Source organism: Phaseolus vulgaris, chromosome 3 (assembly GCF_000499845.2).
Source record: "Phaseolus vulgaris cultivar G19833 chromosome 3, P. vulgaris v2.0, whole genome shotgun sequence".
Classification (NCBI taxonomy): Eukaryota; Viridiplantae; Streptophyta; class Magnoliopsida; order Fabales; family Fabaceae; genus Phaseolus; species Phaseolus vulgaris.
The window spans coordinates 5,705,079-5,730,920 of NC_023757.2; the positions used below are offsets into that span (position 1 = coordinate 5,705,079).

Below are 25,842 nucleotides of genomic sequence, written 5' to 3' on the forward strand. Positions count from 1 at the left end.
ACATCATTGCTTTCTTCTCATAGCAAAAATTGAATGTTTGCCTTTGGATATAATGTTCTTACTAACTAAAATAGTAGTAATAAATAGTTATCTTATCTTTATCTTCTTCTTTTATTTTCTCATAACTATACATGCATGTGAGTGTAGGGCACCAACGTGTATTTTATTTGGTGGATATCAAAATATCACCACCAGTAATAAATTTGGCACTCCAACATAGGTGTGTAAAGTTAAGTGTATGACCAGACTCACAAAGTATGGTTACAGTGTCATAACTATATCAATTTATTAACAGTTAGTTTCACCTCTATATATACTCTTCTCTCCAACGTTCCTTCTTTCAACTCTGAGAAGTTTGCTTTCTTGTCTTCTGTTTCTCTTATTCTCCACATCAGTTTCTCTACAACAGTTTCTGCATAAACCAAAACATCAACCTCCAATTAGTTTGTTACAAATATATATATTTAAGCTGGAGAATATGGGAAGGTCACCATGCTGTGAGAAGACGGGGCTGAAAAAAGGACCATGGACACCAGAAGAAGACCAGAAGCTCATTGCTTTCATTGAAAAGCATGGCCATGGAAGCTGGCGTGCTTTGCCTGCAAAAGCTGGTGATTATTTCTGCCATAAAATTTGTACTTGGTTATTAGTATTGTAGAAATACTAAGTTTTAAATAAAATATAAGAAACTTTATCGATTATATATAGAATAAATGTTAGTTTGATAAGTGTACAGTAACTTTACAAGTTTTCAAAAAAAAAAAAAACTCATCTTCTCACTTAGTTTCATATTCATATTTCAAGCAAAAGATTATTTCTCTTTCTATTTTTATCTGTGGTATGAAACAATTCAGAGATGAATTTTCAGAATATCAAAACTCAAGATTACATATATTATAAGTGGTGATGTAGTATTTTTATGGCAGGACTTCGAAGATGTGGAAAGAGTTGCAGACTTAGGTGGACTAATTATCTCCGACCTGATATAAAAAGAGGAAAGTTCAGCTTGGAGGAAGAGCAAACCATTATTCAACTTCATGCTCTTCTAGGAAACAGGTAAGTGAGGCATGATTTCTAGCATGGACCATGTAGAGTAATTAACTAAAGACTCAAACTGCAACACTTGCATCTTATTTTTCTAAACAAGTTGATATTAATTAAGCATAGTTATTTTAAATAAAATGAACTAATGAAGCATGCATTATTGTAATGTCTTTTCTGAAAAGAAAAAAAAACAGAAATAATGATGCAAAACTCCTTAATTTATGTCTTGGTACTTCTTTAAGAGCAATTTCGTAGTTCATTCAAGGGTGCATAATTACGTAATTTGCCATAGAAAAGAAGGTCATGATGATTAGGATTATTTTTATCTTACATATGTATTAGACAAAAAATAGATAAATATTTAGAAAGAAATTATGTGAGATATATATTCTTGTTAGTGGTATCCGTTTTTGTCGAATGATTAATATATCTTTATATATATATATATATATATATATATATATATATATATTTATATATATATATTCTTAACTATGGAGACACATGAGATAACTAGAAAGGTTGAACGATAGATATCATATGATAACCTCAAAATTAAGCTTTTGGAAAGAAGTTTTTCACAAACAGGCACTGTAACCAGGATAAGAGCATACTAATGATTTTATTAAAAAAAATAATATATTCGAGAACTTTATTTCAATAAATTGAAACCATGATGTACACTTTAAATCTAAGTCGATAAATACTCCTAGAGTATTTGCATTCGAACAACATTTTCTTACAAAACTCCCTTGAACATATGAGCAATAACATATTTTTAAATACACCTTTTATTAGATAATCAAATTTTAGTCTCGCCAAATAAACAAGGGCGATATTATTTTTAAAGATATCTATATGCCATGCAACAAAAGCATAATGCATTGAAGAATGTTTCAAAAGAAAACATTTATTTTCTGCAATCGATATTGCCATCACCCATTTTATACTTGTTATATTCTTTCAACTAAAAAATAACGCAAGTGCGTCCTCAAAAAAGTCTCTGGTTTTTTCTTCTTCTCCAAAACATAACACTCTTTATTTCCCTCTTCTTCATTTTTTCCACTTAGGAGAAAAATACATTACTCATTCAATGTGTAAAATAACTTAATGTATTAACATTTTTTTAAAGTTTTAATTACATATCTATAATATGAAAAACTAAATATTTGATTTGGATAGTTGATATATAAACCAAAAGTAGTTATAGTGACTTTCATTTTTTATATTAATCAACACCATTTAAGAATTTGAGAACTTTAACTGATATGTGTGTATGATATTGATGATGTTATTTGGATTGTTGAGAGACAGATGGTCAGCCATAGCATCTCACTTGGCCAAGAGAACCGACAATGAGATAAAGAACTATTGGAACACTCACCTCAAGAAAAGGCTCGACAAAATGGGCATAGACCCCACCACCCACAAGCCAAAAATCGACTCCCAAATCCACTTCAAAGACGGTTCAAACCTCAGCCACATGGCTCAGTGGGAGAGTGCTCGGCTCGAAGCCGAAGCCAGACTCGTACGAGAATCCAAGTTGCAAGAACAACACAACCTCGTATTAACCTCTTCCTCACCACCACCACCACAACAACAACCTAGGCTCATTCTCCACAAAATCACACCCCAACACCACCACCACCAACAACAACAACCCTCACTACCACCATGCCTCGACGTGCTCAAAGCATGGCAGAGTTCATGCTCAGACAATAACAACAACAAACACTCATCACTACACGACAGGAAGAAAGCCATGCATGTGCATAGCATGTATGCCATGATGCTTGCCACTGATGACCTTGAATCCCCTACATCCACCTTGTGCTTTCCCGAAAGTCTGCAAATCCATAATAATAATGATAATAATAACAGTAACGTTATGGTGTCGACCAACCAAGTTAGGTTAATGAATGAGAACTATTTACTTCCTCCAACTGGTGTGGAAGAGTTTATGAGCAAAAGTTTAGGAACGTGTGGTGAGGGTGCAACCGTGAAGGAAGATGCTTGTTGTGGCGGTGATGGTGAGAACAGTGAGACGTGGAGGTACTTCACCAAACACGGCACTGATCACGATGAAGAAGTCGCTGAAACTGAGAAGAGAATTATGCAGCTGACGATGCCATGTTTGGAAGATGAGGACATAATGGTGGCTGTTGATGCATTAAGAGGTGGTGGTTATTATGGTAACAATAATGACGATATTAATAATGATGTGGTGGCATTTACACCTCTCTCTAGAAATGTCAACATGGTTGTTGGTTTCAATAACGACCTGCAGGATTTTGATTCCAACCAAGATTTAGCCACCACTGAGAACTTGGAAGTGAACTTCAGGGAGAATAAGGATTATTGGAACAGCATGCTTGGTTATAAGTGAACTAGGTACCTAGGATCCTATGTCAAGTAGTATCATCTCTTGTTTCATTCAGTTTGTTTCTCATTCTTCACGTTTTCAATATTTATTTATTTACTTATTTTATAAAAATAAGTCTATTACTTCTTTTATAGTCTTTGTGTATAAACTTTCTAATTCGTTTAATTTAGTCTTGTCGTTCAAAATTGTAGGCTGAAACGATGTTTTTGTCCACAATAAATCTAAATAATAGATTTAGTGGACAAATCCTCCACATATCCTGAATTCATATCATACTTTTTCATATTTTACTTGCTAGAAATCGACCATTTTCTATGCAGATTTCTTAAATATATAATCAGTAATTAATAAAAATTATATTTAAACAGTAATAAAATTTTAATAAAAAATAATATTAAATGATGTTATTTAAAGTGGTTTTATTAATTATTATTATTGTTATTATTATTTAATTTAAATTTATTATTATTATTAAAATATATTTATGAGTAATAATAATTTGAAAAATAATTTTTTATGAAAATTTGATTAGATAATTCTTAATTTAAATTTAATTATTTATTAGTAATTAAATATATTTTTAATAGAAAAAGTTAAAATATTTTTTATATATAGTTATAGTAAATTAGTTTATTAAAAGGGTAGGCTTGAATTGATCCATTTAGGGTTAATATCTAATACGATGAATGCTAACAACTTAAAAATATGAATTTTACTGAATAAATAATTAAAATTATGGAAGATATTAAATTTAGTTTAAAACTTGTTTATTGAAAATTGATGCCAGAGGATTTGGATACATATTTATAGAGATTAGGTATGTAAGAATAGGAATAAATTTGTTGCCCCAATTTATTCTCTATTGTCCATATTTGTTCCTATTTTGCTTGATTTCAGCAAGTCCTATATGTTCTCCACATTTGTAGGTTTTATAAAATTGTTGATTATTTATACCACATTGTTTTTGTTTTAAGTGTTGTATTTATAATGCGTGAATTAAATAATAAAATTATATCTTAAAAGAGGTTACACGCATACAAATATGATTTAAAAATGGAAAAAGAAAATAACATTTTTGCAAAATAACTTATGAATTATTATTGGTCATTTTTTTGGATTATGAATGTTTAAGTCAAGTTTTTTGACAACGACCTTCAAGAAAAAAATAAATCATATTTAAAAATGTGATCTAAAATGATAAAAATATGGTTTAATATGAGTATTTTAAATTATATTTAATTAAATTTTTTTTCCTATTCTTTTAATGTTGAACAAGATGAAATTCTTTGATTTTGTTAAATAGTATTCATTTATATTTTGATCTCAAAAAAAATAACTTGAAAAATCCACCAATATTCATTGGGTTTTGTCACTATCCTTAAAATAGAAATTTACTAAGGTCATCTCTGTTTGTGGGTAACATTGTAGTAGGATATGATTACAGATTGAAACATGCAAAAATATGCACACAAAAAAAAAAAAAAAAACTTCAAAATTCATTAAAGTGTTTTGATAGAAAAGAAAATCGCATAACTGTAGCAGGGTTTGATGTCGTGGACTTCCGACATAAATGGAAAACCCTAAATTAACTACTTAGCCTAAATAGAAACCCTAAATTCACATAGAATCAATGCTTATTTCAGTGTTTCAAACAAATTAATCTAACCCAAAATTGGGAAGAGACTAGGGATAGACTTGCCAAAACTAAGTCCAATAGGCGACACTGAAAGAAATCAATTATCAAGTGACGAAAAAAATGAGGAAGAAGAATTTATGAAATTTAAAGTTTAATCATAAAATTCGTAAAAGTGAACAAATTTAGAAGTGAAATTTTTCATTAATAAAAAATTAAATGAATGATCAATTTTTTATATATTTAATAGCTCAATTTTATTTTGTGTTCTTCATGATGAATTGAATGTGTGGTAAGGAATTCCCTAATTGTTAAATGCGACATCATGAATCTGTGTTGGTTGGTATTGTGGCACACCTAATCATATTTAACACAAGAGTAAATATATGATGGGAAAACTACACAAAAATGTAAAAATTGCAATTATGTATGAGGACAAAAACTTTAAAGAATCTGTGAGAAGAAAGAACACAACTATATTAAGAGCACATAATTTTAATTATAGCAAACTATCACACTATAATATTAAAAATTGAAAATTAGATTTAAGGGTAACTCAATTTTATAAAACTGACTTGAGCTATAAAGTGAGGTTTGCATATACTATGAAATAGTCTTATTTTTAGTTAATGTGAGATCTTCAACACGAGATCACAATAAATTCTAAAATGGATATTAAGAAGTGAACTTTTAAGTTTAATTCAACCTTACAAAACTAACTTATAAAGTAAAGTTTGTATTCACTTATATATTATAAAATATCGTTATCCGTAATTGATGTGGAATCTCCAACACACCCTCCTCCCGAGATCTGACAACTCGTGAGTGAGACTATATAATGGATAGTTTGATAGCCGCGATAGTGGGTGGTTTGATAAACACAACAAACTCTCACTAGAATATACTAAATGTTGATATCATATTAAAAAATGTACTTGTATATAGATTTGAATACCCTTGAAGTGTCATTTTTTTATTTATTTTATTTTTTACTGATAAAAATGAACTTTAAACTAAATCTATCTTATAAAATCGACTTATAAGATAAAATTTGCACTTAAAAAATATACTAATAACTAGAGGGGTGAGTGCAAATATTAACTAATGAACAAATTAAAAAAGAAATTGTAAAAGATAAACAAGATGAGAAGAACTCTATAAATAGAACTGTTGTGGAATGACGTATCTCATAATTCAAACTTCTTCTCTATCATCCAACACGTACAAATAAATAATCAGACATTCCTAAACTATTATCCAAAAATAAGATTAAAAATAACTTCTTATTTTACCAAATTTCAATCAGTATAGTATTGTCCTTTAGATTATGTTTCTCTTCATCTAATAACTGATAAATCCAAATATTCTTTAATGGTTAGTTCATGGCTTTTACGGAATTTGACACTAATATAATGAGAATGTGCAATTTTAAAACAAATTTACAGATTTGATCAAACAATTAAACGTGATTAACTTTTTTTTATACTGAAGTCTTCGTTTCCCTGTGAGAACTTCAGTTTATATATTTTTATAAAATGATAAATATATTTTTTTAAATGAGAATACTTTATGTAATAATAATAATAATAATAATAATTTTTTCACATATAATTTTCATTTTATGGTATATAATTCCAAATTTCAGTTTTAATTCATTTTTAATTTGGAATTTTATTTTAAATATTAATTAATTTTGTTATAAAGTTATTTTTTTAGTTTTTTTTATAAGGTTAAACTATTCATGTTTCAAGATAATTAGACATATTTAGTCGTATTTTAAAAAATATATACATAAACTATTTTAATTATAAACATTTTTATTATTATTTTATTTAAATTATTAATAATAAAATCCAATAATTAAAAATAAAAAAAATAGAGAAAAACAAACTTACCTTAAATCAAATTTTGATCGAAATACTAAAAAAAGTATATCTTAAGTATTATAATTATTTTTAAATAAATTATATTAAAAATAATTTGTGAGATAAATTAAATACATTTTATTATTTTATAAATGTTATAAAATAAAAAATATTTGAGTTTTTTTTTTAAATTAAATAATGCGATTGAAGTAAAATTTAGATTTATAGAATTGTAAATATATAAGATAGGATTTATATAATTATAAATAAAAATATAAGTATGACTTTAACATTGATTAAAAAATACAAACCTAGCCAAATATTCTCATTCATTTAAATAAAGTATTTATCATTTTGTAAAAAGAAAAATTCTGAAATTTAATTATAAAATAAATAATTATATTTAACTATTTAATCAAAATTGTATCTATAATGAAACGACATTTACAAAAATTTATTAAAATCAGTTTAACAACTTCAAAATAAATATTATATATATATATATATATATATATTAATTAGTCTTAGTTATATCTATGTATAAAATGAAGTCCTGTCAAATCTGTGAATAGTTTTTGGAATTATCATTCTCGTGACATTGATGTCAAATTATCCTATTTATGTGTGAATTTTCCAACTTTTACTTACTCCAAGTTTCAATACATGTCTTCTACCCCTCTTGTCCCCCACTTCTTTAGTTAGATATCTCTTTTTTTTTATATATAAAACTTTCATCTTTATTATTATTATTATTATACAAACTTAACATTTTAATTATGCTGAGATTTTAAATAATAATAAGTATCTGTCATTAATTTTTTTTATTAAAAAAGAATACAAAAATAATTAAACTAAAACTTATAAATTAATAAAAATAATACATAAATAAATTATATTTATTTATAAAAAATTCTAAAAACAAACTAAAAGAAAGCTTATTATATAAAGGAAATAATTTTTTACAGATAAATCCTATATTAGAATAATCAGACATCTCTTTTGCATGAAAAAAAAATGCTTCAAACATGTTTTACAAATTACACCAATTTTCATTTATTATCAAAGTTCTAAATATTATAATGCACATAATGTGAGTATACTTACATTTAAAATATTATTTAAAACCCAAATCAAATTTTAAACTAACCTTATTTTTTAAAATTAACATTTTAAATAATGCGTGAATAAATAAATAAACTATCAAGTTTTCTTGTCAGAAATTATCATAAGAAGACGAAATAAAAAAAAATTATTCAGTGACAAGATAGTAGTTGTTAATATGCATAATCATTGAATTATAATCCCTAAAAAATTAGATATGTATGGTCTTTAAAAATGAACATTGCTAAAAAAATATATAGCTTGTCCTAAAATGATTTGAATTCTTTGAAATAGAAATATTTAGATTTCATTATTCTAAGGGGTTGAATATGCTTATGAGAATTCTCTTAATAATAATTATATATAATTATAACCATTTTGTAGCATTCAGAACTGTTCCAATTTAACGTAGAGAACAGAATATAGGTAAGAAATAAATATCATCCTCTGACTCACTGCTAGCTCTCTCAGATCTCTGTTGCTGCCCTTCTGCTTCAGGTCCCATCCTAAGAATAGGTTATATATATAGGTAACAATTAAGAAAACAAAATAACATTCATCGGAACCACCTTTTTTTATCAACATCAACCACTTCACAATTGTTATTTATCATCAAATATTATAATAAAATTATAATTTAAATGTAAAGAAAGATAGAAATGTTGTTATCATTCATAAGAAAAACATTATTAATAGATTTCTTTTTCAAAAATAATATTTAAAAAATAAAAATAGTTAGATTAGAATCCAAAGTACACTTTAAGTTTTTTTTTTTACAAAACTTCATATTGTTCTGAATTTTTTATAAAACTTCATATTAGCCGTTCTTATGTTACATAAAAGTTATAACAAAACTCATACATAAAAAAAATCATAGATAATCAAAATATATTTTATCACCTTCTAGAACTTAAAAAAAAATCTAAACAAAACCAAAACATTACGGAGATTAAAAAAAACAAAAACTCATTTTTTATTAGCGGACATTTCAAAATTTATTTTAGGACGTTAAAATCTCTTATTAATTTTAAAATCATCATATCAATTTCATTAGTCAAATATTTAACAATAATTTTATATTGTTTCATTAATAAAGCACTCTGCAAAAGCATCACATAACTTATTATTATAAAGAAATAAATTTTGAGTTTAACTCAATTTTACCATATATAAATAAATGTAAAAAAATATTTACATTTATTTATATATTATGAAATATTCTTTTTTATCTATTACTTTATATAAAACATACAACGTTTCAAATACAGAAATGGAACCAACTCTTCAAAAAAAAAACTAAGAAACATAATCGTGATAAATGTGGAAACAAAATTCGAGAATTCTAGAAAATTGAAAACTGAGAAATTGTTAACAAAATATAAAACACAATATTTTTTTCAAGATCTTTGGAATAGAAAAACCTATAAAATGATACAAGTTTCAAGGAAAAATCATCAAGCTTCAGAGTTTGACAATGGCAGTAGAAAAATATAGCATTAAGGTTTTCTTAGTTTTCTACTTTCTTCGTTGTACTGATTTCATTTTTTCCTCCATATGGAAGGCTAAACTTCTTAGGGTTTATTCTCTTGTGATTTTGATGTGAGTTGATTTTAGATGGTTCTATTTTAGAGGTGACACTTTACTTATGATTGAGATTTTAACAAGTATATGGTGAGACCTAAGGAAGATCTCCACTGGACACGAACTTAACCAAGTGGTTAAGTAAGTGTGAGGGTTCACTTCCAAAGGCCAAAAAGAAAATTACATAATAAGGTGAACATGATGTATGGTGCGGAATGTAAAGACATGAAAGGAAACACAAGATATGGAAGGAAATCGAAATGGAAATGAAGCAAACAAGAAATACTAACACAGAGATAAAAGTGTAATGGAAAATGGAAGAAAAGATGAAGAAAGCTTATGGAGATGAAATGAGAGTGGACACGCCACTTGGAGTGTGGTTTCCTCCAAGATGAGTGTAGAGGGTCGCCACTTGAGAGCTCTAAACTCATTCAAGATAAGACCTAATGCTTAGAGCTAACAAGCCTCACACAATTTGTGCAGAGTTTTCCTTCTTCTATAAAATTTAACATGAAAATAGTAAGACGCCCTATTTATAGGAATGGGTGTCTTGGTGGGCAAGAAGGGCAAGGGTAGAGTGGTAAATGTTTGAGGGGCTGCCTTTAGGGTTTGACTAAGTCAAAATCGCACCCTAGGTTTGTCCTTCTAGAAACTAGGTCAAATTTCCTTCCTAAAGGATTAGGCACAAGCTAAAATGATAACTACACCCCCTATTATGCTATAGGCACCTATTCTAGCCTATCTTGCTATTTTGGACCCCCAAAGTGAGCCCAATTTATTTACATAACTTTTCTCTTGTGGAAAAGATCATTTCTCTTGTGGAAAAGATCAGAAAGAAGAACTTGTGATATTCTGGTTTATGGTTTTCTCGAGGTTTAGTGGTGTCCGACTTTGTATACAAAGATGACTGACCTTTTTATGAAGTGCTTGATGTTTCCTTAGTCATTTGCTGGTTGCTTTGGTTTGTATTAGATTTCACAATGATTTTTGAGTTTTCTGTTTAATAAAATCTTATTCTTAAATTCTCTGTAGCAAATTGTGTTTTATCGTTGGTCTTTTTGAAATATGGTTTCTGTCAAAAGAATTGTTTTAAATCCTTGTTGAGAATTCAATTCTTTTTTTTAATTGGAGTTCTTGGTTAATTTGCTTAGACTTAATCAAAAATTTGTTTGCTTAATTCAAGACGTAGAAGATAAACATCTCATGAGTAGACCTTGGAACTAGTGAAATGTTGAATACATCCGAGGACGATTGTTTTGCCAATAAGATTCTATTGAATTTAATTGACATTTTTTTGTTGACATTGTGTGAGGATTGATAGAGTGAAAATCTTAAGAAAAACAATTATGAATTCCTTGTTTGAAATTCAACTTGCCTCTTTTACTGTTTTCAATTATCTACTTTATTTTTTTTTTTGCAAAACAATCTCAATCCCCAATTTATTTTCATTGTTATTTCTAACCCTTTTGACTACAGATAAGTTTTAAGTACTGATTTAACTGAATTTACTATTTGATTCGTTGAGAGATAACTTTGGGTCATCTGATAACAATTATGTTATAATATCTATTGTGTTAGACGGTCTAACGCCTTTTTCGACGGTCTATGATGAATATCATTTTAATTTAAAAATAAAACGGAAACTATCAAATTTGACGGTATTGCCTGAAAATCCAATTTAAATTTAGTTATCAGTTTTCTTCTTTATCTGCATTAGTAAAAAAAAACATCATTTAAGACATCTTTTGTAGTAGTGAAAATATATGTTTTTTGTATTCCTTGGTACGACACTTAACATACTCTTTGAAGAATAATTGTCTTTACATAATTTAATAATTATTTAGTAACAACATATAAACAGAACTTTCCACAAGATAAAGAAATAGTATTCTTGTTCATCAAGGAAAGGAGCACAAAACATGAGCCAATCTTTAGTTTTCCTTCATGCCCTTTTTGGACCACTTTATTCACTGGAGCACATCTCCAGGCTTGTTTTCTCACCCACATAAAAATATTCATTTCTTTTGAGAAACTTGATCCTTTTTTTCAAATTTTATTTTTCTTCTTCAATCTTTAAATGTATAGTATCATTGATTCCAAAGAATTATAAACTAATGACTCATCAAAATGGTGGTTCATTTTTTTATTCTATCTACAGATTTGGTTTTGATTTAATACCTCCCTTAGTTTACTGGATTCAATACCCAAAAGTTTATTTACTTTTACTCAGTCATTTTGTAAGTCCAAATTAATCCAATTGAAGGCAATTTTTTTCATATTATTTTGATTTGGCCTAAGTGTCAAAATTGATCCAGTAAAAAAAATTAACCGACAACATTTTATTTTCCTATTACCTTTTGAATCATATATTACTTTTTTTTATTTATTTCCATGTGGCTGAACTAGTCAATGAAAATGGAAAAAGAGAAAAGAGATGTTAGAAATAATGTACATCTGAGATAAATAAAGAAGAAAAGATAAACAAAGTTAATATGAAAAAACTATTCAGACAAAAATTCACATCACAGGAAAAGCTAAACTCAAAAATGAAAGTTGATACAATTGTATACCAAGAAAAAGGTTACTATAATATTAGTGCACATAAATAGTAAAAGAATAAAGGTCAAACAAATCTCATAAAAAACTATTCACCAGCAAGAAAAATCTCTATCACTGAGAATAAGAATTCACAGTTAAAAAAAGATCAGTGATTATTATTGGGAACACCAGTAAAATTATGCAGAATTTAAAATCTTCTACAATGACATAACCATAATATGATTAACTTGGTGATTTAAGTGCATGTTAGAAACACAACTGATTTAGAAAAATGACAGAACACAAGATAAAATGTTTACCTGAATTTGCCACAAAATAAAATAAGCTCTTTATTGCTACTACACTAGAATCAAGTGCTGGTGCATAAAACTTTCATTCATGATCATGCGAGTGAATCTATAAAATCAAACCCAAAAAATAGCAAATCAAACGTACTGAAGGGTGTAGACCAAAGACTGCAAAAATGAATATGATAAACATCTCATATCCTTGGTGCATTTCAAATTATTCAAAAAATGCAATGCACATGTGCTACTTAAACGGGTGTTGAAACAAAAGTAAAAAACTGTTGCTGCTTCTTAAACAACATGTGCTACTGGGTGCACAAACGATCTAAGACTTAAACGAATTAACGAACATCCAGAAAGATAGCATGTTGGGTGAAATTGGCCTCACTAAATATAAACCCAGAAAAGAATTCCAAAATGTCTCAAGCAAAAACAAGAAATCAACTTGAAATGACAATAACATGGGACAATGAAGCTAACACACTTTGTTAACATAAACCCAAATTGAGGGATACTGAACGAGGAAAAGAGACCAACTGTTACTTTGATTATGTAATCAAGAAAAAACCAAGTTTACAAGGTAGGTGCAACGGAATCAACATGAAGAATTACATGGGAATTTGATGTAGAGTCCAAACATTAGTTACAATCAACCATTAAATTATATTTAGTATCAAAAGAAACATTTCACTGATAAAGTGGCAAACATAGATGCAATTCTTGCAGGAGCTCGCTTAAGAGACAAGGATTATAGATTTAGTGACCATTCATTGAGGTGATTACTACAGCACAGTTACTAAACAGAGTCAATTCTCAAGCATGGCACCCCTTTAGGAAGTTCTTGAGGAGAAGAGATTTTGTTAGATCAAAAACCAAAATACCAATCAGAGGACAATTAAACAAAAATAGAATGTAATAGGTGAGAAGTTAATTTTATGCTTGGAGATTCCTGCTGCTGTTCGGACAATAAATCGATATCATATTCACAAAAATTAGGACAAATTCACAACTTATTGTACAATGACAAGGCTGAATACAAAACTACTCAATACAAACTCAGCAAAAAAATCCAATTCACAAAGAATAGAGACCATGTTTAAATAATTGAAAACGAAACATTGCATACACCTAGCTTATTATACCCGGAAACCTTTCCATCTTCTAAAACTTCCAATGTTCTTCCCTTCTGAAACAGCCATTCCTATTCCAATTCTTCCTCCTTTGGAAACACCTCTATAATACAACCTCCACTCATTTCCTTCATTATCCATTTCAACCATACATGGGGATCCAACATCCTTATCATCCCAGCAACCTTGGTCTGAAGGCCATAAAATTGCCTCATCCTGAAGCCTCTTCCATTCCTTCAATCCATCAGGAGATACAGCCATGCCAATGCTCCTCCTTCCATCAGCAGCAACACCTTCATATGCCATCACATAGTTCCCGCCACTCCGGTTCCTTGTCACACACGGATTCATTGCCCCAAACTCATCAAAGGACCCATCTCTCCCTCCCCCCATTATTTTCCCCAACTTCACCCACCTAATTCCATCCCTTGACCTGGCAATGCCAATACCAAAATGTCCCTTTTCCACATCAAATGAGTGATAATACATCCTGAGGTCACCATTCCCATGGTAAACAACTTGTGGGGAAGAAATAAACAAAGAATCCCACTCTTTTTCAGACCCAACATCAATCAATGCTCCACTGTGATGCTCCCCCTCAATCCTAGCCCAATGCCTCCCATCCTGACTAATAGCCAAACCAGGCAAGGACTTCAAAACCTTCCCATTACCACAACTCACATCACCATTGACTCCATCCGGGTTTTCCACATTGAACTCCAAAGATTGATCAGAAAACTCCACCCTATCAGAAACATAGCCAGTGTAGTAAAGCCAGTAAACAGCACTGGAAGCTCTAACCCTGGAACTAGACATGATAACCATCTCAGAAGGCCTAATGCCACCAGTGTCAAAACCCCACCAATCCTTACCACAACTCATCACAAACCCCACATCAGAACTTGACCTAGCAGGCCCTCCCCCACGCTCCCAATGAACCCCGTTTTTTGAAATCGACAACCCTATCAAATCAGAAGAAGGGTGCCCTTTGGCTCTCCCATGGTACCACATGTACCATCTCTCTTCTTCGTCACTCAGAAACCTCTTCACCACTGGGGACCCAATATCTGCACTGTCCCAAGCGTTTGAAGGACCCAAATCCAACACCAACCCTCTGGAGGAAGAGTAATGTGATGATTCTAAAGGTGGTGAAGGAGAAAAGGCTTCACTTGCTGCTAAGTCTGATTGTGATACACTTTGGGAGCTGGAAATTGAATTAGGTTCATTGTTTGGCTTGTTGTGTTGCGTCTCGCTATTGGCGCTGGTGTCTGGTTGTGTGGAGCAACGAACGAAAAACGGGACCTTTGAGGACACCGGAGAGAGGGTGGTGCTGGGTTTGGTGGAACATGCCCATGATGGAATTAAGGTTGTCGGAGGGGTTAAACGTTGGAAGATTGAAACTTTTGAAAGGGTGCTATGGGGTTGCAATGAAGGAAGTACCATTGATGATGACGATGATGCTATATCCATGGTTGTGAAACAAGCAATGTGGGGCTGTTGAATAGTATTGCACGGACGGAACACTTTGAGGAGCAATTGAATGGATGATGACAGGGGAAGAGCAATTGAATGAATGATGACAGGGGAAGAAGTTGAGGAAGGGAATTTGAATGAGACAGAAAAGGATGTGTGTTTGTGTGGTGCAAGTTTAACAAAAAAGGGTGGAAAAGAAATGCAGTGAATGAGAGGGTGTTCTTTAGTTTGATGTTAATGACAACTCATTGGTGCTGAGTTTGTAATCTCTGAAAAAAATTGAGTTTGTGCTATTGGCAAAGGACTCAAAAGCGTGGTGATGGTGGTGGTGTGCATTTACCCGAAGAAAATGAGGATTTATTTTGGATGATGGTTCAGACTTTGTTCCACTTTCCACGCATCAGGGAGGTAAACTTACTGGTGCGGATGATTGTGGATATGTAAACGTGAAAATAGCCTCAAATAGATTTTCTTTATCTTCATATGTGCATAAGGATTTAAAAAAAACATATAAATTATAATATTTAATCATATTTCCCCAAAAAGAAAATTTAAACTGTCAGTATAAAAAAATTAAAACAAAAATTAACTAAAAAAAATTAATTATATTATATATAATTAACTATATTAATATATAATCAATTATATATATAATATGTATTATTATATAATCGATTGTTAAAAATAAAAATATTAGATATTATATGAATTTATGTTATAAAATTATTTATTAATGTTCTTAATAATTAATTATAATTTTAAAATAAAAATAATAAATTTCACTTTTATATATTTTTTTTTTCAAATCACTACTAATTGACTCTTTCGAATCTTACACATCTTCTCTCTTGCCCGAACACTACATAGTAAAGGAAAGGAAAATGGTATTGTCTGAAATATGATCCAATTTTGCACATCACAAATTCAAAGCAGGGTTGGAAATGACTTTATTGGGTCTCACTTCTTTTGGAATTGGATGCAAATTTGTGTGGTGTAGTTTGCAGTACCAATAAAATTGTGAAGAATTGCGTACTTAATTTAAGTATCATTTTCAATCAGTTTATCCTCCCATTTTAAAAACATAAGGATCAATGTTTTGTCCTGATATTATTGAATTTATGATGATAAGTTTGAAGAAAGTGACGTATGTGCACAGAAGCCGCAAGGTTTTTCCTTGGGGAGAGGATATAAATCCAATCATTTCTGTGAGCTTCTTTTCGTTTGATTTTGCTGCAGTCCAGACATTTTGTAAAACCAGAACTGTGAAAGTGTCCACTAATAAAAGAATATCTTTACGTACAATAATATTTCTTTTATATTCTTTAGCTCATATAATAGTTCTTTTGAGCAGCAGAATAAACAATGCTTGGAAAGAGATAAAGGAATGGCATCACTTTCCTTCCAAGAAATGTTTGTAGAAACGAACAGTAACCAATCTTTTAGTGCTGTTATGTCTTTCTCCCTTCACACTTCACACTTTGCATAGCACCTGCATATTATATTAGTATTGTACATTTGTTTTGACCTTCTAATAACACTTCATTTTCTATGAGTGCCCTGCATAGTTGATGCGGTTTCACCCACACTCACATCTGCATATTGATTCTTTTGAAGATCTTTGTAGTTGAAGACTTTGACTGAGTTTTATTTTTTCGGTTTTGGTCTTCATTACTTTCCTTTTTCAAGTACAATTTGTTTGATAGACTGATGCATTAGGCCGAAAGGTTCCACCGACCAACCCAACTTATATCATCTTCGATATCATAAACTAATCAAATGGTTTATTTTTTAGTTTTATCTTATATATGTATTTTTTAACTTAGAATCTACTTGTAATATCTCCAAAAATTATTGCTTAGAAGGGTATATGTTATAATTCAAATGGAATCAATCCTACGAAGTAGTATTGTAAAGAATGGTCCATGAAACTTTTGTCTTTAAGGTTTATAGACCGTCTAATATTATTAGATTGTTTCATTAAATTATCCAGAGTGTTACAGTGTCTATTAAGATTTGAACTTTTTGATGAAATCGTTTAGTGGTTGTTCAATTTTGAAAAAAGAAGCATTGTTCATCCTGTCTTTATCATTCGTCTTGGGCATGTTTCATGTGTGTTAGCTATAATGATATTTTTTTCTATAAATTGGACCTTGTATCTTCCGTAGAAATTAAGAAGTTAGTTCAGAGTTACAATATTAAAGTTATATTCGGAGTGAAAGTTTGTTGAAAGAGAATGTGCTAAGTTGTAATATCTATGTTAGAGTAAATCCTCTCGTGACATAGGTTGAAGTCCATTAATACTTTAATTGAACCACATTAATTTTTTGTGTAATTCCCTAACAAACTGGTGTGATCAACATGAATTCAACCATCATAATTTTTGCAAAGTATTAAGTTGAAAAATTCACTAGTCTAAATTATAGGTGTAGTTCACTCCAGAAGGAGGAGGGTCTAAATGGAGCATTAGACTCTCTTTTTGCAATAAATAATTATATTGTCAAGTTAGATTGTTTAATGAATCATATAATGAAATTGTCTAACATATTGTTTAGTAAGATCGTCTGGTAGATAATCCAATACTGAGAGTTAAAACAAAACAAAGAGTAAAGAGATATCAACACAAAAGATTTATATTGGTTCACCCAAATTTGAGCTACATCAAGTTTCCCTTAAGCAACTGCTTAAGAGCTTCCACTAACTAACTGGTTATCATAAAGTATTCTCACCACTACAAATTTACAACCAAATAGTCTTACCTCTTCAGTTGACACCTTCTTAACCGTCCCTTGAGATTAAGAACTCTAGAAAAAAAAAAAACAAAGCTCACATGTATAAATTCACAGTGTGAAAATTAGAATGATTTCACTCATCACCCAAAAAACTAAAAGTGTTTTGCAAAATAACTCATGGATTTTGTTGTTAGCTTGTGTCGTTATGCTCCTTCAATCTCTATATATCTCTTTTAATTTGACATTGATCTTGAATTGATTAATGTTTAATTTTGCATTATCTTGTATTTTTATCTTTCTTGTACACGATCCTAGAAAATAATAAAAGTTTGGATTTGCAATCTTTCCATTTTTATTTTTATTTTGCTTTGAATATATTTAACAAAACTAATTTGAATGTATGGGTTAGTAAAATACAAATCAAAACTTAAATTGATAATCTCCTCATTCCAGATTTTTTGCGACATTATATATTTTAAGTTGTTTAAAATATTTATGTGTTAGTAAAATACAAATACAAATCAAAACTTAAATTGATAATCTTCTCATTCCAGATTTTTTGCAACATTAAATATTTTAAGTTGTTTAAAATATTTATGTTTAGAAAATATTCAGATATATGCGAAAACATGATAAAAGATAATTGTAAACATTAATTTGATCAAATTTGTTTAAAAAAAATAAACCTTAGAGATATCAGTAAAACATGGATGATCAAAGTGATTTTGTGATTTCAAATTTTAATGTTTTTTTTAGTACAAAATCTCTTTGAACACATATATAATAGATATGTATGGTACACAAAAATAAGTATAGTATAGAATGATCCATCCATCAATTAGGCCCAAAAGCTCACCAAGGTTGACTATATCACAAGATTCTGATTGTAGTGATTCAAAAACCAACCTTATTTAGTATTTATCAATGAATTTAAGTCACATAAATCAAGAAACCAACTATTTAAGAATAATGACATTTCCAATAATTAAAAGAAATTCTAAATTATCACAGTTGTAGATAGTTTATAAGAAATTTAAATCAGATCCTAGATCATCTACTGCAAGGATTGAGTCCTAGACCGTCTATACTACATGTACCTAGTCCTAGATTGTCTATAATGCATGAACATGTCCTAGACTGTCTACTGTAACAGAAAAATGCAATAACAATAACCTTTAATTATCCTTCGATAAAAGTCATGCCCCAAACGTCTCTTAGACAATTAAATCTCTCTTCAACAAAAGGTTTTGTAGAAATATCAGCAAATTGATCCTCTGAAGATGCAAATTGTAAATCAACATGACCCATTTGCACATGATCTCTTAAAAAGTGGTGTTTTATTTCAATGTGCTTAGCCTTATAATGCAAAATAGAATTTTTGGATAAACTTATTGCAGCATTATTATCACAGAATATAGGGATTTTGCTTTCTTGGACACTGTAATATTCTAACTGATTCCACAACAATTGTGTACAATAATGAGTATCTGATATGTATTCAACAATAAGGCTATTGCTCCTTGTTTCTTACTCATCCACAAAATCAGAATACTTCCAATTAAATGACAACCATCACTCGTTCTTTTCCTTTCCGACTTGTCTCCAACATAATTCGCATGACAAACCTTGCAAATGACAACTTTATCTACCTCTGTAACATAGTTCAACATTAGTAGTACCTTTCAAATATCTAAATATTCCAGTATTTAAATGATCTTCCTTTGGGTCAGATTGAAAGTGAGCACACAAGCAGAGACACTGAACATATCCCAAGATTAGTAGTACCTTTCAAATATCTGAATATTCATTTAACAACCATTAAATGATCATCCTTTGGGTCAGATTGAAAATAAGCACACAAGTAGAAGCTAAACATTATGTTGGGTCTAGACGTTGTAAGATAAAGTAAGGAATCAATCATTTGTGTATATAGAGAGTTATCCATTAGTTTTGACTCCTTCTTAAGTCCAAGAGATGTAGTTGGATGCATTGGAGTGTTTATCTCTTTGATAGAGTTTAGCTTGAATTTCTTCAGCAACTCTCCTATCATACTCATTTCAAATTCATTCTACATAAGCTTAGAAAATTCTCCACATAGACGTTTACCAGTTGCTCCAAAAATAATATCATCAACATATATTTGAACAATGATAGTTTTTTAAGAATAGTCTTTGCGAAACAATGTAGTATCTACCACATTTAAAGTCATTTTTAATTAAAAATGTGCTTGGACACTCATACAATGCTCTAGGAACTTGTTTAAGTCCATACAAAGCTTTGTTCAATTTAAAAACATGATTTGGAGAAGCATAAATTGGTGAGGCAATTAGAGGCAAAATTGAATTCAAAATGTGGTGCCACTTATAACTCAAACTTGCCATGTGAGTAGGCATGCGTGACTTAAGCTTGGTACGCAAGGAGCATCTAGAATCGGCCTAGGGTTTCTCTTGGGCTAAGATAAACCCAATTGAAACTATATGTAGGTTTAGAAACTCTCTCTTAGTCTATCATAGGCCCAAATACAAGCCCAAAAACCTATACTACTTGGCTCAAACACAAAGCCCAAATTATTTAACAAATACAAACTCAAATAAATCATATTCTACTCTATACATTTGCACAAATTAAAGCTTGGCTCAAAATGAAAAGAGTTTGACCCTGTTTAGCTCATTTGAGTGCCACTCTTCATGTATTCTTCTAGTCATAGCTCTAGTGGTTGATCATTTGCTTAGGGTTCTTCCATCACTCCATGAACAGTCTCAACGACTCTTTTTTCTCTTGTCATATGTTTACCAACGCGATGGAAATTAAATGGTGAGGTCAGCTTGTCACAAACTACTTCCCGACTTTGGTCACTAGCGTGTTGAAAGAGTCAATCAAGAAAGGGGGAAGTCATTTAAACCAACTTAGCATCATCCCCTTCACGTATGTGGGGAACACGCAACACATCATGATGTCCTCTAGGTAACATAGACGTCAATGTGTTCATCTAAGGCAGTTGTACCATCATATCGATCAATCATTAAGCCCTTCTAGCTGGGTGGGAGAATGGCCTCCATTATGTCATCAACGAATGTGTCGTCAAGTGCCTCTTATTGTCACTAAGGTGTTGGTCAATGTGTGCAGTTGGGTTTCAAGTTTGTGGCTTTCAACTTTCAATGCTCATGTTACTATCATGGGAGGCAATCTCAAATAAGGTGAAATTGTCATATCTTTTGTAGAGGAATTGGTGTACATGTATAAGGTACTTCAATACTCAAGTTTGTTGAATAGAATCATGAATAATAAATGATATTAAAAACGTAACTTGCATGTCCAATGTCAATTATATTTACTGAGTTGTACTGAACTTTCACATGAATGGTCTAGATTAGTACAAACGAGGGTGTTTAACCTCGTTTTAACATAATAGTTTAGATAGTTTATTATGTTTATGAGTTAATATCATATTTGATTAAAAGTTGATCTCGTATTTTTGTCATATATTGCATCAATTTTTCGACATGTCAACGACATTCATTCCTAGATTGTTTCGGTTGAAAGGTGAGTGCAGTTATGTAGTCAGGCAAGTAATCAAAGTGTGTTTATCAAGGTGCAGAGATGGTCTATGACTTAAATTAAATAGTAAGGCAAGTAATCAAAGTGTGTTTATCAAGGAAGCACATTCCAGTGATGACAAGTGCAAAGACACTCCAAGAAGAACTGATTAATAATCAAATTCAACGAAAGAGAGATCTTAACACAAGACTTAGCTACCAACAAAACTTGGGTAGCCTTGAAGAAATGACCTTCACGTGAATTTTTGTAAAACTTATTGTTCCGATATCTTTTTCCTCTTTTCTTTCTTGGAGACACACTATTATCTCCCTATTCGAACCTAAGAGCAGTTTTCCTGTCTTTGCCATTCTCCGTTTAAAGACAGGTAGGATTTCCATTTCTTCAAGGTATCTAGCCAATGCCTTCATGGCAGCAATACGCCTCAAGAGGAAGACATTGTAACTATTACTTGACACATTCTTAAAAAACAAAAGGATGAAGTAACCATGATAAATAATTATTTCAGTTCACTTATGAAATCTATGTATGTGTTTATGAAGGAAACACATTTTAGTGATAGCATGTACAAAGACAATCCAGGAAAAAGTGGATAAGGTTCAAATTCAACAAAAGAGAGAGCTCAAAGACAAGGCAAGTATTTGCTGCTAACAAAACTTGGTAGCCTGGAAGAAATGAGCTTCAAATTAAATTTTGTAAAACTTTCTATTGCAGTTTATCTATTACAACAAATAAATATTTCACCTCATGAGGAAAGATGTAGGCAGTTTTGAGAGGATGAATGAAAAATATTATTGTCAGTCAGAGGCAAACATTGAATGCAGTGTAACTTTCCCCCATAAAAGTCACCAATCACCACCACCACGCCCACTGAATCTCTCCATAGCCTCGGCTTTCTGTTGCTTCACAATTTCGAGTATCTTGGGATTGAAGAAACGATCACGAACATATTTCCTCTCCTCAGCTTGTATCTCCTTGATAACACAAGGATATGGGTTTGGAGGAAGTCTCTTTCCTTGAAGACGTGCAATTTCCTTCAAACGGATATATGCTTTCTTCTTTGCCTTCTTCTCTGACAGATATTCCATCTAGAAAGGTGGAATCAAAGAAAAACAATACAACTCATTGTTAGAGGAGCAAATTGCATAGATAACTTATTCAGTAACCAAATTAGGTTGCATACATCAGCTATAGCCATTGCTCGCTCCTCACTAACACCATGCTCTTTCAATTCAAGAACCCTCAACCCAAAGATACGAGATGGAGGGGGGTCAATAGCATTAAACCTGTCGAAACATTAATCATGTATCTGAATCAGTTATTAATGCATTTGATGCTTCAACTGCATTATCTCCATCAATAGGTAGACATGGGTATGCAAATGGAGGCAACATAGGAAAAAAATTAATCCAGAAACACAGAAACAAGAACAGGCTCGAACATAGCAAATGGAAAAAAACTAGAGACGAGGAAAAAGGACAATACTTGATGGCGTCATCAGATTTGGATTCCGGATACTTTTTATAGAACTTCTTCACATAAACATCCTCAGGAAGAGTGATGGTCGGAATTTTTTCTGCAACTGCAGGAAATGTTGCAGGTGGCGCCCTGGTAACAGAGTAAAAAATAAAATCTTAGACAAATTTGAAGCCTTATAGAAAAAAGAAAAATTGATTGAATCCGCAAAATGATTAACATAGATAACAGGGAGAGAGTGTATAAAGGTAGGGTTTTGGAGAAAAAGAGGGGTGGGTGAGAAAAACCCAGAAGAGGGATTTTGAAATGGAAAAGGGAAAAGGAAAAGATGAATCTGAATTAGGAGACTAACTGTTCCATGGCTTTCAGCCATACGGGTTCTGCCTTCGCCAAACCCTTCACCACCTTCCTCGTTCGACGAAGCAAATCTCCGCGCATAAACGACATCGTTTAGGTTCTGCTCTTGGGTGTTGCAGTGAGGAGGAATATGAATATCGACCAAGAAGGAGTTTAGAAATGTTTAGGTCACTGAGTATCTGCTCCAGCAGTTCAACTGGGGTTGAATTTTATATTTATTTAAGATTTAAATATGTTTTTATTCTCTGAAAAAATTACGATTTTTTCATTTACTTTCTAATATTTTTTATTTATTTTAACTTTGAAATATTTACAAATTTTGTATTTTTGGTCTTTAAAAAATACGTATTTATATTTTATTTTATTAATTTTTAGATAATTTTTTAATTATTTTGTTTTAACAATCAATATATATTTTTAAAATATAATGACATATCACGTTGATAAATATAATATACTAAAGAGGACTAAATACAAAAAAGAATTAGAATAAAAATCAATAAAATATTTATTAGACATTAAATACACAATTTTTAAATTTTACAGGAGTGACAAACATATTTAAGTTTTCATTTAACATATTACTAAATATAATTAATTAATTAAACATAAAAATAAAAAATTAAATATATGGAAAATTAAAAGTTAGACTAAAATTATTATTTTTGAAAATCACAATGCAAAAAAAAAATCTAAATCACAAATTAGAAATTAGAAATAAAAAAAATAAAGATCAAGATTATAATTTAGCACTAATGCAAAAATATATTCTTAAAATTATTCAAACGGTTGTTTTGATGGTATGGTTAGAAATTCCTTTAATGTATGAATAAATTCTGATTGAGGGTTTCAGTATGGAGAAAGTATGTCTTTTTTGGGGTCTAACGAAGTTAATTGAGTCGAGAATAAAGCTATTAATAGTGCAGGTGGGGTTCTAACGATGTGGAGTAATAAGTCGTTCCAGATGTCTAATTCGGTAAATGGAAGAAATTATTTTGTGATTGAAGGATTGTGGAAGTTAGGTAAAGGGGTATCCGTAACAATCGTTTACGGTTTTGGCTCTTTGCGAGAAAAGAAGGAAGTATGGAAAGAGATTAATGTTGTAAGGCTTCGTGTGTTCTTGGAGATTTCAATTCTATTAGGCGTCAAGAGGAGAGGAAAAGTTTGATATCAGCGTCAGATTACTCTAGAGAAATAAAAGGCTTTAATGATTTCATTGAAAGTTCAGAACTGGTTGATATCCCGCTGGTTGGTAGGAAGTTTACTTGGTATAAGCCCAACGGTTTGGTAAAAAGCATAATTGACAGGGTGTTGGTTTCAAAGGAATGGATTGGCTTTTGGCCTAATTGTCAGCAGTTTGTGTTTAGCATATCAATATCAGATCATTGTGCAGTTATACTTAAAGAGGTGTCTGTGGACTGGGGACCGAAGCCTTTTAGGTGTTTGGATGTGTGGCAAAGAGACAGTAGGTTTAAGGAGTTTGTGAGTTCAAGTTGGTCTTCCTATGTGGTAGTAGGAGGTGGGATACATACCTTCAAAGAAAAGCTGAAAAAGCTAAAAGCGGACCTAAAAGTTTGGAATAAAGAAGTTTTCGGCAATGCGAATCTTGCTTGTAAGGAAGCGCAAAAGAGGATTGAGGAACTCGACGAACGAGATGATGACCGTGGGTTAGCTGAGCTCGAAAGGGAAGAAAGAAAGGCTCTCCTTGCTGAACTAAATAAAGCTAAGTATAAGCAAGAGGCAATATTGTTTCAGAAAGCAAGGCATAGATGGTTAAAACAGGGAGATACTAATTCAAAGTTTTTTCATTCATATGTTAAATGGAGAAGGGATAGGAATCAGTTGCATGGAGTTTTTGTTGGCGGTAAGTGGTGCGAGGATAAGGACATGATCAAGAACAGGGTTCGTGAGTTCTTTGAAGAAAGGTTTGCTAGGAATAATGCTTGTCAGGTACGTCTGGATAATGTCAGGTTTAGCTCTATTTCGGACTCGGAAAATGCTATGCTGACTAGTGATTTTTCTGAATATGAGGTTAGGGCAGCGGTCTGGAGCTGTGACAGCTATAAGAGCCCTGGCCCTGACCGGTTCAATTTTGGTTTTCTAAAATTTTCTTGGGATATTATTAAAAATGATGTGATGGCGACAGTGAAGGATTTTGCGGTCAACGGCCACTGGCTTAGGGGTTCAAACGCTTCGTTCCTCTGCTTAATTCCAAAAGTTGAAAATCCCCAGCAACTCGGTGAATTTAGACCTATTTCTTTAGTTGGCTGCTTGTATAAAATTATTTCTAAAGCTCTGTCCCTTTGTTTGAAGAAGGTGATTAGTAAGGTTATTGACGATAGGCAATCGGCTTTTCTTGAAGATAGAGGATTGATGGACAATGTGCTGGTAGCTAATGAAGTTTTGGATGAGTATAAAAGAAAGAGAAGGAGTTGCGCTTTCTTCAAAGTTGACTATGAGAAGGCGTACGACTCGGTCAGTTGAGAGTTCATTTATTACATGCTTTGGAGGTTGGGTTTTTGTGATAAGTGGATTCACTGGATAAAGGGATGTTTAGAATCAGTGTCTGTTTCAGTTCTTGTGAACGACAGCCCTACTAAGGAGTTTCTCCATATGAAGGGACTACGTCAGGGTGATCTGCTAGCTCCGTTTCTTTTTCTTATAGTGGC

General features: G+C 31.1%; 3 protein-coding genes across 4 annotated transcripts; 1 reads left to right on the forward strand and 2 right to left on the reverse strand.

Annotated features, from left to right (window-relative positions):
• Positions 1-348: 348 nt before the first annotated feature.
• Positions 349-3,556, forward strand: LOC137806411 (transcription factor MYB106-like). Its single transcript, XM_068606525.1, has 3 exons — positions 349-611; positions 927-1,056; positions 2,359-3,556. The coding sequence occupies exons 1-3, from the start codon at positions 479-481 to the stop codon at positions 3,428-3,430; spliced, it is 1,335 nt and encodes a 444-aa protein (XP_068462626.1). The 5' UTR covers positions 349-478; the 3' UTR covers positions 3,431-3,556.
• Positions 3,557-13,409: 9,853 nt separating this feature from the next.
• On the reverse strand, positions 13,410-15,486 carry LOC137806412 (uncharacterized). The gene has a single exon (XM_068606526.1). The coding sequence runs from the start codon at positions 15,051-15,053 to the stop codon at positions 13,590-13,592; it is 1,464 nt and encodes a 487-aa protein (XP_068462627.1). The 5' UTR covers positions 15,054-15,486; the 3' UTR covers positions 13,410-13,589.
• Positions 15,487-19,184: 3,698 nt separating this feature from the next.
• On the reverse strand, positions 19,185-23,377 carry LOC137806413 (uncharacterized). 2 transcript variants are annotated; one of them, XR_011080341.1, is made up of 5 exons: positions 23,169-23,377; positions 22,826-22,948; positions 22,524-22,626; positions 22,085-22,428; positions 19,185-19,436 (listed from the first exon to the last, which is right to left on the reverse strand). XR_011080341.1 is itself a non-coding variant. In XM_068606528.1 (4 exons), exons 1-4 carry the CDS (start codon positions 23,261-23,263, stop codon positions 22,186-22,188), a joined length of 564 nt encoding a protein of 187 aa, XP_068462629.1. In that variant the 5' UTR covers positions 23,264-23,377; the 3' UTR covers positions 21,981-22,185. The 2 variants fall into 2 exon arrangements, 1 of the variants encoding a protein (XP_068462629.1); XM_068606528.1 differs by lacking the exon at positions 19,185-19,436 and having other exon boundaries at positions 21,981-22,428.
• Positions 23,378-25,842: the final 2,465 nt, after the last annotated feature.

Bases quoted from the DNA above. Each gene is read 5' to 3' on its own strand.
- LOC137806411 (XM_068606525.1), top strand. From the start codon at position 479: ATGGGAAGGTCACCATGCTGTGAGAAGACGGGGCTGAAAAAAGGACCA. The intron at 612-926 runs GTGATTATTTCT...TTTTTATGGCAG, and splicing joins TGCTTTGCCTGCAAAAGCTG to GACTTCGAAGATGTGGAAAG. The intron at 1,057-2,358 runs GTAAGTGAGGCA...GTTGAGAGACAG, and splicing joins CATGCTCTTCTAGGAAACAG to ATGGTCAGCCATAGCATCTC.
- LOC137806412 (XM_068606526.1), bottom strand. From the start codon at position 15,053: ATGGATATAGCATCATCGTCATCATCAATGGTACTTCCTTCATTGCAA.
- LOC137806413 (XM_068606528.1), bottom strand. From the start codon at position 23,263: ATGTCGTTTATGCGCGGAGATTTGCTTCGTCGAACGAGGAAGGTGGTG. The intron at 22,949-23,168 runs GTTAGTCTCCTA...CTCTGTTACCAG, and splicing joins TGGCTGAAAGCCATGGAACA to GGCGCCACCTGCAACATTTC. The intron at 22,429-22,523 runs GTATGCAACCTA...CCACCTTTCTAG, and splicing joins GAGCAATGGCTATAGCTGAT to ATGGAATATCTGTCAGAGAA.